Raw genomic sequence first — 17,921 nt, 5'->3', positions numbered from 1 at the left:
TATTGCTTCAGTAACAATTACCACAAACTCAGTGACTTAACACAACTGAAATTTATTCTCTCAGAGTCCCACAGGCCAGAAGTCTAAAATTTATCTGTAGGGCTGCCTTCTTTCTGGAGGCTCCAGGGAGAATACATTTGCTGCTCTCTCCAGCTGGCAAAGCCCACCTGCACCTGCACCTGCACCTGCACCTGCACCTGAGCCTGCATCTCTGCTCAGAGCTCACCTATGCTCATGGCTGCCATCTCCCATTTTCAAAGCCCATTGCTCCAATTCTTGGTGTCTTTGCTTTTATGATCACATAGCCTTCTGTCTCTTGTGGATCATCCCTCCTTCTTAAAGGATTCTTGTAGTTATACTTAGGGCACCCCTAGATAATTCACAATAATCTCCCAGTCTCAAGCAGAGACTCTTTAAACTTTTTGGTTTCTTTTATTTGCAAGGCTGAGAGATATGGATGTCCCATCAGCTGGTTTACTCCCCAAATGCCCACAACAGCCAGGGAACTTGAATTCAGTCTGAGTCTCCTATGTTCTTGGCAGGAACTCAAGCACTTGAGACATCACTTGCTGTCTTTTGCGGTATGCATGATCAAGAAGCTGGATTAGAGTGGAGCTGAGTCTCAAACTCCTACACTCTTATAGGGGCTATGGGTGTTCCAAGCAGTATTTCAACCACTGCTCCAAATGCTTGCCTGTCGGCCCTTAGTATAATCACTTCAGCAAACCCTCTTCACCATATAAGGTTAAATTTACTGGCTCTGCTGATTAGAACCCGTCTATCTTGAGAGCACCATAATTCCTGCACTGTAGCATCAGTCCTTTGGCTAAATGTGCATCCTTTTTGTAACCTGTTGTTGGAATGACAGTCTGACTCAGAATGCATTTTTTCAAATAATTTTGTTCCTATTTTGTCTTAAAAATTTTTTGAGCTGTCAGTGTGAGAGGCAGAATCATTCTAGTGAAGAATTTCATTTTATTACTGTTGGTATTGTTGGTGCACCATAGTCTTCAGATTCCCCCAAGGGTGGGTTGAGGTTGTCTTGTGCTCTGGCTAGGAACTGCGGTGCTGGAAAATTTTGACAGAATGCTGCTCCATCCTCAGTCTGAGTCTCCCCTCTCCTCCACTACAGAGGGGTCTCCTCTTGTGCTCTTGCCTCTTCCTAAGTGTAGACTCTGCTGCCCAGGATGTTAGGCCCAAGATGAATTCTATTCACCTCTTCCTGTGTGCAAAGAATATTTTCTTCTATTTTTTTCTTCTTAATACAGTAGCAATACATACATGTATATGACCTGGAAAAGACAGGCCTTGGTTTACTTTTGAAAGGGGCTTAAAGCTTTTGCTTAATATAACAGAAATGGAAGGCAGAAACAGGGCATTGCAACTGCCCCCATCCACACACACACACACACACACACACTCACATTGTCCCACGCTCACTGGTAGGATGACCTACCAGTGTTTCTGTCTCACATGTAGGCAACAAGTGGCACTGCCTGTGTTAGACTTCCCTTGGTGGAGCTTGTCCCTTACAAGTGAGGCTGTTTCAATGCCTTGGAGACTCAACTCTCTGATGGGCTCTAGAAAGTGATAATGTTGTAGTCTATCAGCTTTTCCTTATGATTAGGGTGAGAAAGACACATTTGCATCTTTCTGCATCCTAAACAAAAGCAGAAATCTCCATGAGCCATTCATAAAGAAAATCCACTCAAAACAAAGAAAGCTATTTTCATAATAGCTCCATTCATGCAATGAGTCACTACTTTGATTGTCTATTGAATCTAACCCAAACTGAATCAAATGAATCACACTTGGAGGACTAACTAGCAATCATCGGATTGCTATATTTATATTGCTTCAGATTAAAAGCAAAGCAAATCCCCCTCTCTGGGTTTAAACAGCCCATCTTTTCAGAAATGAAGTTGTATTTTCTCATGTAAAGTTGTGTATCTCATTAAGGCTATGTCTAATGACCAGCCATCAGCTTTACTTTCTTTTAATTTGTTTTTTACTTGCTTCATAATTTCCATCATGTGGGTAAGTGTTTTGCAGACTTGACAAAGTTATGTCAAGCAGGGAAAAAAATATACTTTGAAATGTTATCATAAATTCAGATGTATTTGAATTCAGACTGCAGGGGCCAAGTGTAGTGGCATAGCAGGAAAAGCCACCTCTTGTGTTGCCAGCATCCTATATGGGTACCAATTAGTGTCCCCCTCTTCTGCTGAAGCTCTCTGCTAGTGACCAGGGAAAAGCAGTGCAAGATGGCCCTAATGCTTGAGCCCCTGTCATCCACGTGGGAGACCAGGATGAATCTCCTGTCTCCTGGTTATGGCTTGGCCCAGCCCTGGCCATTGCAGCCATTTGGGGAGTGAAGTAGCTAGGAAGTTCTCTCTATCTGTCTCTCTCTGTAACTCTGTTCAAATAAACAAATAAATTTTAAGAAAAAAAATACAGGTAGATCTAATAGTTTCTAGTGTTCTGTAGCACAGTTCACAAAAATTTATTAGCTATTAGCCGGCACCATGGCTCACTTGGCTAATCCTCTGCTTGTGGCGCCAGCACCCTGGGTTCTAGTCCTGGTTGGGGCACTGGGTACTAGTCCCGGTTGCTCCTCTTCCAGTCCAGCTCTCTGCTGTGGCCCAGGAAGGCAGCGGAGGATGGCCCAAGTGCTTGGGTCCCTGCACCCGCATGAGAGACCAGGAGGAATTACCCGGCTCCTGGCTTTGGATCAGCACAGCACTGGCCATGGCGGCCATTAGAGGAGTGAACCAACAGAAGGAAGACCTTTCTCTCTATCTCTCTCTCACTGTCTATAACTCTACCTGTCAAATAAAAAATTATTAGATATTATATAAAATCTATAAGAGAAAATGTAGCAGTATCTAAACAAAAAAAAAGAATAGAAAATGGAAATGTTAGTTGATTTGATCAACTAACATTGTATACATGTGTTGAAATATTGTGTGGTGGGAACAATTTTTGGTGTAGCAGATTAAGCTGTAGCCTAAACTCTGGCATCCCATATGGGTGCTGATTCTAGTATCAGGTCTCCACTTCTGATCCAGCTCCCTGCTAATGGCCTGGGAAAGCAGCAGAGGATCGTCCAGGTACCTGGGCCCCTGCACCCACGTGGGAGACCCAGAAGAAGCTCCTGGCTGCTGTTGTGGCCATCTGGGGAGTGAACAGGTAGATGGAAGCTTGCTACCTCCCTCCCTCTCTCCCTCTCTCTCAGTTCTTTCAAATAAATAAACAAACAGATTTAGACTGTAACACAATTGACTACCTTTCTAGCTATTTTGCGAAATACAAGAAAACTACAAATAACAACAAAATACAACAAAATTACAACAAAAACTAATGTGAGCAAGGGTAGAGAGAGCAGTTGTAGGTGGTAAGTGTTCATTGCACTTTTCTGGATTTGCTTTCGTAATCCGCACTATACTAACCCTGAAAAGTACTTTTATAATGCATTTCCATCACATTGCTAGGAACACATCCCTTAGACACTTAATAAAGCTTTAAATTATGTGTGTGACTTCTGACCTTGATGTGTGACCTTGTATCCAGCAATCGCTAGACCTATCTAAACTTCTAGTTCCCCACAGCCTATGTGTAAGCTGCAAGGGCTAAATTGAGTCATCTTCTCAGATCCCTGCCTGTGCAATGACTTGGAGTAACTAAGAAAACCAGGGGCTGATGTTATGGCACAGCAGATTAAGCTGCTGCCTGCAATGCCAGCATTCCATATCAGAGCACTAGTTGGAGTATGCTTCCAAATCAGCTTCCTATTAATGAGCCTGGGAAAGCAGTGGAGGATGCCCCAAGTCCTTGGGTCCCTGGCACCCACAAAGGAAGACCCAGATGGAGCTCTAGGCCCCTGGCTTTTGCCTGGCCATTTAGGGAGTGAACCAGAGAATGGAAGTCTTTCTCTCTCTCTCTCTCTCTCTCTCTCTCCCTCTCTGTGTCTTTCATCTCACGGTCTCTGCCTCATCTTCTTCCCCTCTCTCTCCTTGTCACTCTCCCCTTCAAATCAATAAATACTTCTTTAAAAATGAGTAAAAATAACCAATGGAATGAAAAATTAATTTACTACTTTGGTGGGGAGGGGACTTTTTTTATAAACTATGATGACTAAACTTGAGCCAAGATCTCTTGATCCTATTCAGAAAATCCATGATTTCACATAGCTCCAAGTATACATTTTTAATTTTTCCCTCAGGTTCTAGGTATTTTCTTAAAAAATATTTACTTATTCATTTGAAAGAAAAACAGAGAGAGAGGCAGAGACAGAGAGATCTTCCATCTGCTGGTTCACTCCTCAAATGGCTGCAACTGCCAGGGCTGGATTATCAGGTTGAAACCAAGAGACAAGAACTCCATTCAGGTCTTTTATCTGGGTGCCAGCATCCCAAGTACGTGGGCCATCTTCTGCTTCTGTTTCCAGGCACATAAACAGAAGGCTGGAGCAGAAATGGAGCAACTGGGACTCGAATCTGTGCTTATACAGGATGCTGGTATCACAGGCAGTGGTTTAACCTGCTGCCCCCCAACACCAGCCCCTCTAGGCATCTTCTAAAGAATGTGGATTTCAGATACTCCAACAGAAGCTAACTATTGAGAGCATTTACACTCTAGGGTGGAAAGAGAGTAGAAATTTTTTTCCTTATTCCCTTCCTCTGCATCTCCCCACCTGGACTCAGAACTCCCCTTTTCCATTTGCTATCTCCTGTGAATGGTGAGTGACAGTTAGACCTGACAGTTTCACTGTCTCTTTGTTCCAACCAAGTAGCGTATGCTCCTGAGGTCCCCTCAAACTTCACTGTAAATAAATAATGGCAATGTTTATGGATTTCAACCACAGTCCCAAGAAACACAAAGCTACACTGCTCACAGATCATTTCAGGAGTGAGTTCTGGGTAAATGAGCTAGTGGGTTATTTGGGGGAAATTTTAGGACAGGCTGGGCCTTTGGTACGAAGCTGGAAGCCATGATGGATACAGAATTGGTCCACACTGGAGTTGCTTGTGCACAAGTTTGGCAGATATAAGATGAGATGAGCCAAAAAGAGTCCATCCAAGGACAAGCTCATCTGCACCAAGGATCCAGAGAGTGGAGGGAAATGATCACTCAGAAATAGCTTTTAAGGTTTCTAACAATTAAGCAAGTATTCTGGTTTAATAATGTTCTGGGTTTCTCTCTTCTCACAATGGTATAGTACTAAAAATACTTCATTAATTCTTTTTATAGAGAATGCTAAACCTTTGTCTATGACATAGTTTTTGAGTGTAACCTCAATTAATATTTTACTTTTGAGAGTTGGACACCTTTGACTATCAAAATAGCAACTTTCTATGTTAATATTTATAAGTGTTTTCTATTTTGGTCTCTGGCTTTGGTGCTATATTCAGAAAATCCTTCCCACTCCTCTAAAATTATATAAATATTTAACTTTGTTGGCTCCAAATTGCACTTATAAATTTTAATGCAGTTATAAATTTTTATACATTTAAATACTCAGTATTTCATATTAATTTTGGTATATGATATCAGAGAAGGTTGACAAAATATTCTACCACTATTTAATGAACAGATGATCCTGATCCTTTCCCAATGAATGTGAAAGGCTATCTAAATCATATAATGAAGTCTTGCATATCCCATTGTCTCCTGGGGGAATTGTCTTACTGGACCATGGCTTCTTAATCATTTTGCTACGTCATATAGGCAAGTTCATTCGCAACAACTTCCCTTACCCATTATTATCTAGCAAATTCTTTGAATACTTCTTAAATGCATTTTATTTCTGATAATCCTTAGAATATTTTAACATGGATATTTTTAATTTAAATAAGAATAGAATACCTAGTTGAAACTATCAACATAATTATTATGATGGCTCTCCTTGACTTGAAAAGCAAATTGTTAAAATCCAAGGAAATAAGTTTTCTTTGCAAACTAGAAAGTGTCTAGTAGGCTTATTACATCTAAATGAATTTATTTTATTTCTATGGTTCACCTTGAGTCTGACACATGCATATTTGTAATCAAATGGCCCTAAATACTTATTCAAATTAAACTATCTGCCATTTTGTGGTAACCAACATGTTTATTAGTCTGGCATCAGTAGAAGATTTGATGTAATTTCTTTGGTAAGGCAATTTTTTTCACCCATGTCTTTATTTACAGGTAACGATAAGTCAACAGTAACTTCATCCCTTTGTGTTGGAAGTATACACAAGGGCAGTCTTTCTGGTAGAATGAGGAGGTAGCCATTGTGGCAATTTGAAAGGTACAAAGAATGTGTCTATAGAGACGCAGCCCCCGTCTGATGCCTTCTCTTTTTATTTGTGCTAAATTCCCCAGCTGTGGTTCACTCTCCTGAGTCCTAGCAGCTTAGCATGCATGAGTGTGTCATGCAACTTCTTCCTCAGAACGTGGGAAGGGTAAGAAGACAGTGAACAGAAATAAGAGGAACGAAACTTTATTTTCATTTGATGCTCAATTTTGCTTCATGCTAAAACTGATTCAAGTTTTCCTTACATCAACCTCACATAAATAAATTTTGATTAGAATTTGTATATTTATCCATTACTATTCTAGAATGAGGTCTTTTCCTTCCCAGCATTGGCTGGGGATTTACGATTCCCAAAGTTCCCTGGAATAAGTGTCAGAGTGAACAATATGCTCAAATCTAGGGGCTCTCCTGTCTGAAAACTGAGTAACTGTTCTTCGTTTCCTTTGCAGTTTCTTCTTTGTGGCATATGTGGAATATTGTGCGCCAAAAAAAAATCAGGACTTATCGTAAGTTTTTGTTTTGTTTGTGCCTTGAAGTGTTTGAAAAGAATTCAAAAACTAAACTGATGATGAGCCAACTTTCATAAAAAGGAGACAGACACATAAATGCTGGTTTTCTTGTCTCTGAGAAAATGGTCAAGAATATTAGAGACTATGGCAAAATACCAACAATGTGAATAGCTTTGAAATACTTTGAGTGCATGCATATGCAACTTGAATGACTACAGCAGGTGACAACCTCCACTTTTTCCAGTTTAGAGACTCCCAGGCTATCACCTGAACCCCTCAGTGAGCTACAAAAGATAAAGCTTGAGTCTGTGGGAACTCTAACTGGTTTAATAAGGAACTAAGTCTCAGGCAAACTGGCTTTCTAAGCCTGTGAAACTAGTTTTTGTAAAGCAGCAAGAGAGCTGGGTTGCTATGGTTATAGTGCATTCTCAAAGATTTATTCTATTTTATTTTATTTCATCTTATTTTATAACTGTGAACACACATCTAAGTATTTTCAGCTGCTTTGTGGCACTATCCTAGGTTTCTGGTTTCAGAAACATGCTCCCAGTTAATCTGATACTGGCTAGGGGAGAACTCTGTGCACTGAGATGTGGATTCCCCACTGCCTTCTGAGTCATTTTAGGAGAGTTTGGAAATAAGGAATAAGCACAGTTTATTTTATTGAGTATTACAGGCAAGATCTTAGGTCCTTACAATTTGGATACATTAATACCACCCAAGGGCCTCAGGAAGTAGCCTTTGAAGTCTACAGAGCATCTTCCATGGGGAGACCAGTTATCTGGGCTGGGCAGAGGGTGGAAGCACTGCAGTTATTTTCTAATCATCTTTCTCTGTGAGAAAAATCTGTTGCAATAAAAAGGAGAAAGTTCTTACTGCCTTAGATATGTGAGATGTAATTTTTAAAAAGTATATGAGGGGAAAACAAAACCACTGGAGAAGAAAATGAATTTTATTGGATGCTCACACTTTGTATTTATTATTCTTCCAGCATTCTTTAGATAAGGCCTTCGTTCTGTCTACATACACCCTCCTGTACCAATGACAGGAGGGGGGGACAGAAAAGACAGGAAGTGATTTTTAAAAAGGAATGTGTGTTCCTTTTCTGTCTTTCTAATTCTCTTATCAGTTATAGAAGAGAAGATTCATAAGATCTGAACTTTATAGAAACAGATTTCTATAAAGCAGGTTGTAGAAACCCCTACCACCAGAGGTGCTCTGACCTCTGCCCTCTATCAAAGAATTCTCTGCTCTTTAACCAAATTTTTTTTGACAGGCAGAGTTAGACAGTGAGAGAGAGACAGAGAAAGGTCTTCCTTCCATTGGTTCACCCCCAAAATGGCTGCTGCGGCCGGTGCGCTGCGCCAATCCGAAGCCAGGAGCCAGGTGCTTCCTACCGGTCTCCCATGCAGGTGCAGGGCCCAAGCACTTGGGCCATCCTCCACTGCCTTCCCGCAGAGAGCAGAGAGCTGGACTGGAAGATAGGCAGCCGGGACAGAATCCGGCGCCCCAACCAGGACTAGAACCCAGGGTGCCGGCGCCGCAGGCAGAGAATTAGCCTAGTGAGCTGTGGCGCCGGCCTCTTTAACCAAATTTTATAAAACTTTCTCCATTCTAATATCTCTAAACCCTACAATTGTCAGTCCAGTGAGATCTGAAAGTAACATAAACTGGGTTACACACTTAGATACATATTTTAATATTTTAATTTCTAGGTGAAAATGTTCTGTCAACACATGTTAATGAACTGTCTTGTCTTTAAAGAATTAATGAGAATAACATCAGGAGAAATATGACTTTTCCTGTGATAGTAAATTAAATGTGTCATCTACTTTGCTAATTAACAGCAATTCACTATTTGAGGGTTAGAATATAATATATTTCCATATTTTCTGAAAATAAGTAAGCAGCAATATATATATATCTAGGAAACTACAGCTTATCTGAATATCCTTCAAAGTGCAATAGAACTGGTTGGTTCTATTTGTAATTGTGAGCTATATGTTCCCATCATTTGGCGGTCTATTTTCAGTATTACATTTAGTGAACTATGAAAAGACTTTCCTCATCCATCATTGAGTTTGTAGTCCGGAATATAAGTGCTGTGAAACAGACACAGTAAAGGATGATGGATTAAACTGGAGAAACAAAATGAACTACTTATAGTTCCTTCTGACCATAATGCTTTTTGGTGTGCTATTTCATATATCTATGGCCAAGCACTCTGCTTGCAGCTGCATGCCATTAGGTGAGATGATGTATCCTCAATGAAGCCTCCTTTAAAAACCTGGGTTGGGCAAGCCATTCATTCTTCTTTATTAATATTCACCAAGACATGTTGAAATGTAGGATCTTCTCTTTCACAAGATTGAAGTCTACACAGGGGTAATAATTGTCAGTCACTTTTTATAATACAGCAGCTAACTCACCCAGGGCCTAAAAGACGCGAGAGGCTCATGAGAGCTTGCTAAACTCAACTGGCCACTGCAGATAATACATGATTAGGTGAAATGAAGTGCTGAAATAAGTTATAAAGTGGTTTGCTCTGGGTAACTACTGCAGAGGAGATCAAGAACGTCCAGGAAGGTTTGTGATAAAGTTAGGACATGACTGATGCCTTCTTTCAAGGAAGAAACACAATTATTTCCAAGAAACAAAAATGTATACCACTGAGGTGAGCCCCATTGTTGGTAAAGAAAAGTGGTTGAGATGAAGACTGTGTTGCGGAGAAGAGTGGAAGGAAGATTGGATGATTAAGTCAGTATCACCCTATTATGGATCATGAAAACGCATAGAATTATGACCAGATACAAAACCAAAATAAAATTATTACAATTATTGGCATATTTAATTAAATTTATTAAATAGTCACAGAACATTTACTACACAGAAGGAATTTGTGCTTGGTTCTTCTGGAGAGCCTACGATACTCATCGAGGTCAATGAGCAGAGATACAGATCAAACCAATAGTAAAACCAAAAGCAAAGCCACAGCCTGTGTTTCTCCAAAGCAAATAATCCAACGGTATTTTGGGAACATTCATTATTCATACCTCATCAGGGTGCCAATGAGTGAAAAAAAAAAATCAACCAACCAAAAAAACAAAATAACCTGAGAAACAAGCACAGTTCACAGGAAGTCCTGTTGGATAAAGAGATATGCACACCATGAAACACTAAATTAAAAGAGATTTAACTAAATTTCCTCAGCTCACACAGATATGAAGGTAAAAAGATTTAACATGAGAAGAAGCCAATGATAGATATTTTTATAGACTTGACCTAATAAAACTCAATTTGACATCAAAATTTTGGATTCAGTCCCTAAATTTGAATACTACCTGATCACCATTCATTTTTCCAAAATCTTTCTCTCTCTCTATTTATTTATCTATCTTCTTCCAGTGATCTGTTGGGATGATTAATTGAAAGGATACTTAGCAAAGCAGCACACAATAGATATTACAAAAATGTTATTTAAATCTGAGTTTACCAAGAAGACAAACTATGTTCAGAATTTTCACAAGACATCCTTAGGTTTAAAACTGTCAGCTATCAATTTTTGAAACACTTTGGTCTACACCCTTGATGAGTCAAACTGTACAGAAATGCAGGTGACCGATAGGCATTTGCCTTAGGGGTTAACATGCCTATGTCCCACATCTTAGTGCATGGGTTTGATTCCTGGCTCTGACTCTTGACTCCAGCTTCCTGCTAATGCAGACCCTGAGAGGAAGTGCTAATGGCTCAGGTGGTCGGGTCCCTGCCTTCCACTGGGGAGACATGGATTGCAATTCTTTCTTCTGGCTGGGGCCCCAAGCCAAACCTAGCTGTTGCAGGCCTTGGGGAGGAGTAAACCAATGGAGGGAAGCTTTCTTTGTTTCTCTCTCACTCCATTTCAAATAAAAAAGCCATTTAAAAAAAAATCCCAGCTGAAAGAATAGCTCCTGTGTTCTTGGATGCATCCCAAACACCTTTTCTTTATTGCAGGTTAGAAGTAAAGGACATTTGGGTTCTGGTGCTCACTGCTTCTACTTTAACACCCTTTTCTTCTCCTTATCAGATGATCCTCTTCTCAGCCTGCTGTATCTGTGGACTTATCGGGGGCATCCTGAATTTTCAGTTCCTTCGGGCAGTCACAAAGAAGACCTCTTCCCTGTACCCTCTGCACCTGGCCTCCATGTCTCTGGCATGCATTGGGATTGGGGGCTGCACCCTGTCTTCCTGGCTCACGTGCCGACTTGCGAGCTACGAGCAGAGGAGGATGTTCTCAGAAAGGGAACATTCCCTCCATCACTCACATGAGATGGCTGAGAAAGTGAGTTTTGTGTCTTTCCTCTCATTGCTGTTATCTGAGGAAGACTGCAGGCCTAGGTGGATCAAGTTGCATATTTAGATGATAGTTTGAGGAGTGAGAGTTCTCAAGTTTGGCCATATTGGATCATGCCCAGGAATTTTTCAGTAGCTCTTTCTCTGCAATTCATGGGCATTTTTCAACATAGTTCTATAGTCTTTCTGTCTTAAGAAACACGGTTCCTAAAATAGCATTGCAGAAAATATTGAAAACCTTATAAATATGGATTTTTATGTATTTTACTGAAGAAAAACACATAACTAATTTGTCTCCACTCAATAATGCCAGTTTTAGAAATCATATGAATTCTTTTTTCTAGCTCATCCCTTGTGATGCATTTGATTATGTAAATTAGATCTTCATGTATAAAGGGGCTCTTTAATAAGGCAACCAAATGCTTTGTCTATCAGTGCAGATACTATAATCCATATAAAGGTTCACTTAGTTCTCATCTAAACTCCATGCATATTTGGGTAGCATGGCCTTAGTTTTAAAAAATGGTCCTTGCATAATTATTTCATGAGGCATATTCAAACAGGAAGTTACATTAATTGCATTAAAAGACAAATGGTATAGAAAGTTTTCTATATTTCTGTCAATGTTTTGCACATATTTCTTAATTCTGTACCTGCTGCTGAATCAACTGAGTAAAAGATAAAACATCTGTTAAACAAACTCACTAAGAAAATAACAACATTATCTTTTGCTTGATATTATAGAAATAAAATGCAAATGCACAAAGTGCAAGAAAGAGTAGTAAATTATCGTGTATTCCTTTTTTTTTTTTTTTTTTTTTTGGCCAGGCAGTTAGACAGTGAGAGAGACAGAGAGAGAGTTATAGACAGTGAGAGAGAGACAGAGTGAAAGGTCTTCTTTCCGTTGGTTCACTCCCTTAATGGCCGCCACGGCCGGCTCTGTGCCGATCCAAAGCCAGGAGCCGGGTACTTCCTCCTGGTCTCTCATGCGAGTGCAGGGACTCAAGCACTTGGGCCATCTTCCATTGCCCTCCTGGGTCACAGCAGAATGCTGGACTGGAAGAGGAGCAACCGGGACTAGAACCCGGGGTGCCAGCACCACAGGCAGAGGATTAGCCAAGTGAGCAGGATGCCGGCCGTGTATTTCTTTATATTGTCATTTCACAGGAAAAATTACTCTGCAGTTAAGCTATATCTATTTTGTGTGCAATCTATACATATAAAAAGTAAATGCAGTTAAGTTGTCCCAAAAAGAATTTAAAACATATCTATGCATGCCCTTAAAGAACTAACACTATACAAGTAATAGGGTTGCTAATGTAAAGAAATGGGTTAAAATAGATGATCATTATATATTTGAGTAGTGGTTCATTTATGTTCGATTTTTATACAAGTGTGCTTTAGTTTTGTGTGTATATTTTTGTACAATATTTATTGTATGACTGTTATATTTACATCAGAGATTGAGGGCTATTGAAATTACCGACTTGCCCAGCTGCCCGGTGGTGCCCCCGACACCGGAGTTACCTACAAGGTACGCTGATTTCTAGGGAGTTACCATGTTGTGATGTTGCTGCAGGAAGTGCCACCTCCTCTAGGAAGCCATGATGTGAGCAGATCAGCCTGGACTGATGCTGTGATGTTGCTCCTCAAAGTATCACTGTCATGAAAACTACCTTGAGGAGCTGACATGAACCTACATGGCAGAATCTTGCAGCTTGAAAGTTGGTTGAGTATTTAAAATATTCAGCCTGCCTATAAGCATCCAAACACATTTCTGCTTGGATGACTCATGACTTTTTATTCTCTGTTACATTATGACTCTGACTCAATACCATCATTCACAGACCGAAGTTTTGCATTTAGTAATAGATGTTTCTGGATAAAGAAAAAAAGTATCTCTTAAGCCGAAGTTGCATAAATAGCCAAAGCTTGACACTGATCCAGCAAAAACTCTGAAGGGAAATGATCTGATAATGATACAATTCAAAAATTATTTCCCACATTTCAAATTAGTGCAAGTATTCATGGTTCTAAGTTTGGTTAAATAGTCTGATTGGAAATATAGAAAGTCACAAACATAGCATGGTATACTTGCAGAAACTATGGAAGTGCCAAGCTTGGTCCTCCCCAAATATAGACTATAATATTCTTGTTAATTTGTGCATACCTATTTGCAAATAAATTGAGAGATGCATCCATTTAAAAACTAATGTTTGCTGTCATTTCCTCTCAGTAATTTTACTTTGTCCATGTTGGGATGAATTCAGTTGAGAAATTCTTTTATGGTATAAAATTTTTAAGAACTGCTTTCTTTAAATCCTGCAAAAAAAAAAAAAAGGCCAGTAAATTACATTAGCTTTTAACGATTTTAAATAGATTTGAAATATTAGCATATTATCATTTAATTCTACTTTTCCATGAAGTTTGTGAAGTACCGTGGTAAAAGTCATTTTAGAAGCAGAAAATCACTTGAAATTTATTAATTTCTGTAAATCCAGTAGGAAATTATATTTTTTTCTTCTGGAGAAACAATTGAGTACATTTTGTTGATGATCATTTTGGGGTGACAATTTCTACTCCTCCTGTCTTCAACAATGAGATTCTGAAGGAAGTCTCAAATCAGATTTCTCAAATATAAACTTAACCCTAACTCACCCAACATATTCTTCAGACTTACCTTCGCCAAGTATAGCTCTACAGGTTTATGAACATTCAGTTTCTCCAAATAGAAACCAGACATAAATTGATAGGAAGAGATAACTGAGAAAATAATTTTCTACTTTTTTTTGCAAATAGGCCTGTTCAAGTGTATAGAGATATTATCAATCTATTGTTAGATAATTATAGTGAAATGTTTATAATGTGGTCTCCTAACCATTGTGCAAGCCCATGGGCTTTCCTTCTCATCACCTTTTATTGTGTAGTAAAGGGTTGCACATGTAATAACATATATGAAGTCAAAACATCTCAATTTTTCTCAATATATTTTCTATAATTGCAAATAGAACTTTGTTGATTTAACCTCTACATCTATGTTTTCATTGTCTCCTCATGCAGTTTTCCCTAACTTCTTAGTGATTGATCCCTCAAAACATGAGAGAGATCTCACTGTTTTGCTATTCACTATAGGAGTGAGTGACAATGCCATGAAAAAAATCCTTCCTACTGTGAGTTTTGGAGTGATCTAGAGTTATGGATGAACAATGAACTCTTGGTGGGCCTTTTTCAGTTCTTAGCAAAGGCCACACAGCTTTCTATAGAGCAGAGGTAACCCCTAGAATGTGTTGGTCCTTTGCTGATATGCTCAGCAGTGTGCGTTGGAAAGCCTTGGACTTTTAACCACTCTCTTCCTTCCAGGTTAGATCCTTCCAGATCAGAATTAAGGAAAGGACAGGGAAATGGAGGGAAAAGAGGAGAGAATGAGATTTCTCTGTAGGGTGAAGACTTTGGTCTAACAGACTGTCACTTCAGCATTTTCATGTGCTCCAAGATGCCATGAAATTTTACTTCTTAAAATGCAGCAACAATATCAATCCTTGTCCTTCCCCGCAACTCAGCAAGTGTTTCAATGGCTTGAAATTTCCGTTTTGCAAATCCGTTAACCAAATGAAAGTCTTATTGTTAAAGTAAATTTTAATTAATGCATGTTATTTTCCTAACAGGAAATGACTGACAACATGAGCAATGGAGGACCACAACTGATATTTAATGGAAGAGTATAATCAATATTTTAAAGAACTGAATATTTTTTAGGACTTTCATGAGGCAAGGAGATACCAAAGGACTAGGAGATAAAATTAAAACAGTTCTTGCATTTGCTTTTGTCTCTCCTGAGTATCCACTAAAATTATTCTTCCTCAATTTTGCCTCATGTATTTCTCCAGCCTTTTTTTTAATGGGATGAAAAATTTTCCTGAAATGTCCTAGTTCAGTAATTTCAACAGACTTTCCAGATTGTTCTACAGAGTTTTCAGTTTTAAAAAAAGCAGAAATAAGATTCATATTCTATACAAACACTATGTGACTCGCATGAATATTAGCTTTGTAATGACATTTCATATGAGTAATTGAAAAGTACAAATATCAAGAAGTAACCATAACTTATTGATGTCTTTGTTTTGAAAGACAGCTGGCTTCAAGAAAATCACAATTCAAAACCTCAGCAATGCCTTGATATAAAAACATTGCAATTATTTTCAATTTGTGAATGAACTATATTTCCTAATTTATTTGTAAATGACAAAAAACTCCTAGAGGATAAAAAAAGAGATTTTTTAAAGAGAGAGTGAATTCTAATCTGTATGATATTTTTGCATTTTTGCACAAGAGTGAGTAGTTGTAAGTGAATAGCACTTAAGGAAAATTAACACATTTTGATCCTACTGTGCAGATGGATCTGCACGTTCATGAATGAGCCTAAGGATAAAGTATGTGTGGATATGTGTGTGTAAATCCTGTAAATATTGAAAGTCTTACATCATATGTTTATAGCAAACATGAATGTAAATAGGTAGTAAAAAGACATTATGGTTTGCAGGGCTGTTATCTGGATTCTATTCCAATAGAGATGGAAAGGCAATTGTTCGAGGCCTTTTTTGTCCATAAAATCATATATTCAATTTATACTACATTTGTCCACTATTATTTTTATTATGGCTTTTGTTTGTAAATAACATCATGGTTGATATTTATGAAGCTGAGTGACTTGAACAGTAAATATAAAGAGATTATTGATTATGATGTTTATATACCAGCAGTTATTATGGTTCAGTATAAGCATAATTTTCAGTTACACATTCCATATTTATAAATAAAAACACTATGGTATATAATTGCTCATGACATTTACATTTCAAACATCTTGCAGTCCTATTAATTTATACAGAAAAGCACATGAGGAAATTGCAATTAACCTTGCTATAATTTAATTTAAATGTTTTGTTTTGTGTAATAATTAACATGGAATAATACAGACAGAACATGTGTGAGAAAATTAATATTTAAAGAACCTGAAAAAATTTTCTGTAGAATATCAGAAGATAGACTTACATGTAAATGGTTAGATTCAATCATTCTCTACCATACTACAATGTTAAAACTAGCAACAAATGACAATTTAGATAGGCAAGAAAATAGCCCAGCCTTTGAAAATACTTATGATAATACAACCTTCAACCACAGGCAAAGAAATCTAATATTTTTAAACATATAACTCTCATTGTATTATATAATTTGAATTCTCTCCTAAAATTTTCTAGTCACTTTTTATAAGTTACTTATTAAATCACAGGTAAATTAAAATTGTCAAAACCCAGTATAAGAATGTGTTATAATTTAAAAATAAAATATATTTATTAATTGTTTTAACAAAATAACAATTTGAGTTCATAGAAATATAAAGTTCTTTTTATTTTAACACAATATGATCATCTAAACTATTTAAATCTGCTTGTTAAAAATTATGTCTATTCAATGGAAATAACTGAACTCTGGTTGTTTGGTGTAGTTTTTTTTTGTTTGTTTGTTTTCTTTTTTTTGACAGGCAGAGTGGACAGTGAGAGAGAGAGGCAGAGAAAAGTCTTCAATTTTGCCATTGGTTCACCCTCCAATGGCCGCCGCGGCTGGCGCACTGTGGCCGGTGCACTGCACTGATCCGATGGCAGGAGCCAGGTGCTTCTCCTGGTCTCCCATGGGGTGCAGGGCCCAAGGACTTGGGCCATCCTCCACTGCACTCCCTGGCCACAGCAGAGAGCTGGCCTGGAAGAGGGGCAACCAGGACAGAATCTGGCGCCCCGACCGGCCTAGAACCCGGTGTGCCGGCGCCGCAAGGCGGAGGATTAGCTTAGTGAGCCGCGGCGCAGGCCTGGTATAGCTTTTGAAGATGCCCCCAACTCATTTAGATAGCCTTATTATCTCGTAAATTACAGAAGTTGTCCATATATGCAACCCAAAATAGTGAATCAACACCATACTGTCCATTTGACACCACAAGCTTTCTTGAGCTCTGCCACTGGAAATCTCAGCTCTACAATGCAGATATTTTGTGTGTATGTGATTTTGCTAACTTACCCAAGGATGTTGTTTGGCATGTTTATTCTGATGGAATAAATGAATGCTTCTAGTTTTCGGTGGCATTTCAGTGCAGGAACGTTTGTATAATAGAGAATAATAATACATCAGCAAGATGTTTTAATGCCTTTTGAACAAATAGGAAATCACACATCAAAGACAAAAGTAGGCATATCACTGCTTTGACATAGAGTAAAAAAGAGATGCAATCATCACAATTATTCAAGTATTCCATAGTGTAGGTTTAACCAAGTACAGATATATCTTTAAATGTAACTGCTTCTACCCAATGTTTTCAGGGCTGAGTTTGGAGTGACTGACATGGGATGTGTTGTGATTCTGTGAGCAAAAAAAGTTAAGAGGACATTATTCAAGTGCTTGAAAATTTAATTTTGACTATACGTTGAACTATGAACTAGAATTTGTAGAGACTACATTATAGTTTTACTGTGAGCCTATCCTGGGGGAAAAGTGATGTGATACTAAATTAAAATAAATATGTGAAACTGGTGTGGTGGTGTGTTTTAGAGACCAACTACAAACAGGTGGAGTTATTATAAGCATAAAAGGATAAAAGTGGACTCAGAAATTTTGAGACATTTGTGTATGTGTAGGTGTATGTGTGTATGTTCACATACAATGGTTGAGAAGTGGAACATGACCAATGACTCTGCTGATATGTCTGTATAATAAAACAGTGTGCTTCAAAATTA

The 17,921-nt window shown here is 38.4% G+C and overlaps 1 protein-coding gene across 4 annotated transcripts in view; it reads left to right on the top strand.

Moving 5' to 3' along the window:
* The window catches only part of TMEM196 (transmembrane protein 196), a 67,955-nt gene extending 50,034 nt beyond the window's left edge, over positions 1-17,921 (top strand). For 2 of the 4 annotated variants that reach the window (XM_008261501.4, XM_051852792.2), the window contains exons 2-5: positions 6,748-6,804; positions 10,871-11,125; positions 12,597-12,670; positions 14,802-17,921. In XM_008261501.4, coding sequence (XP_008259723.1) covers positions 6,748-6,804; positions 10,871-11,125; positions 12,597-12,670; positions 14,802-14,808 — 393 coding nt within the window. In that variant the 3' untranslated portion in view covers positions 14,809-17,921. The remainder of the gene's footprint in view (positions 1-6,747; positions 6,805-10,870; positions 11,126-12,596; positions 12,671-14,801) is intronic. The other 2 variants (XM_002713705.5, XM_051852793.2) reach the window with 1 other exon arrangement.

The sequence above is a fragment of the Oryctolagus cuniculus genome, chromosome 16, assembly GCF_964237555.1.
Source record: "Oryctolagus cuniculus chromosome 16, mOryCun1.1, whole genome shotgun sequence".
Classification (NCBI taxonomy): Eukaryota; Metazoa; Chordata; class Mammalia; order Lagomorpha; family Leporidae; genus Oryctolagus; species Oryctolagus cuniculus.
The sequence above is the reverse complement of the archived record's forward strand: the minus strand, read 5'-3'. Positions and strand labels throughout refer to the sequence as shown.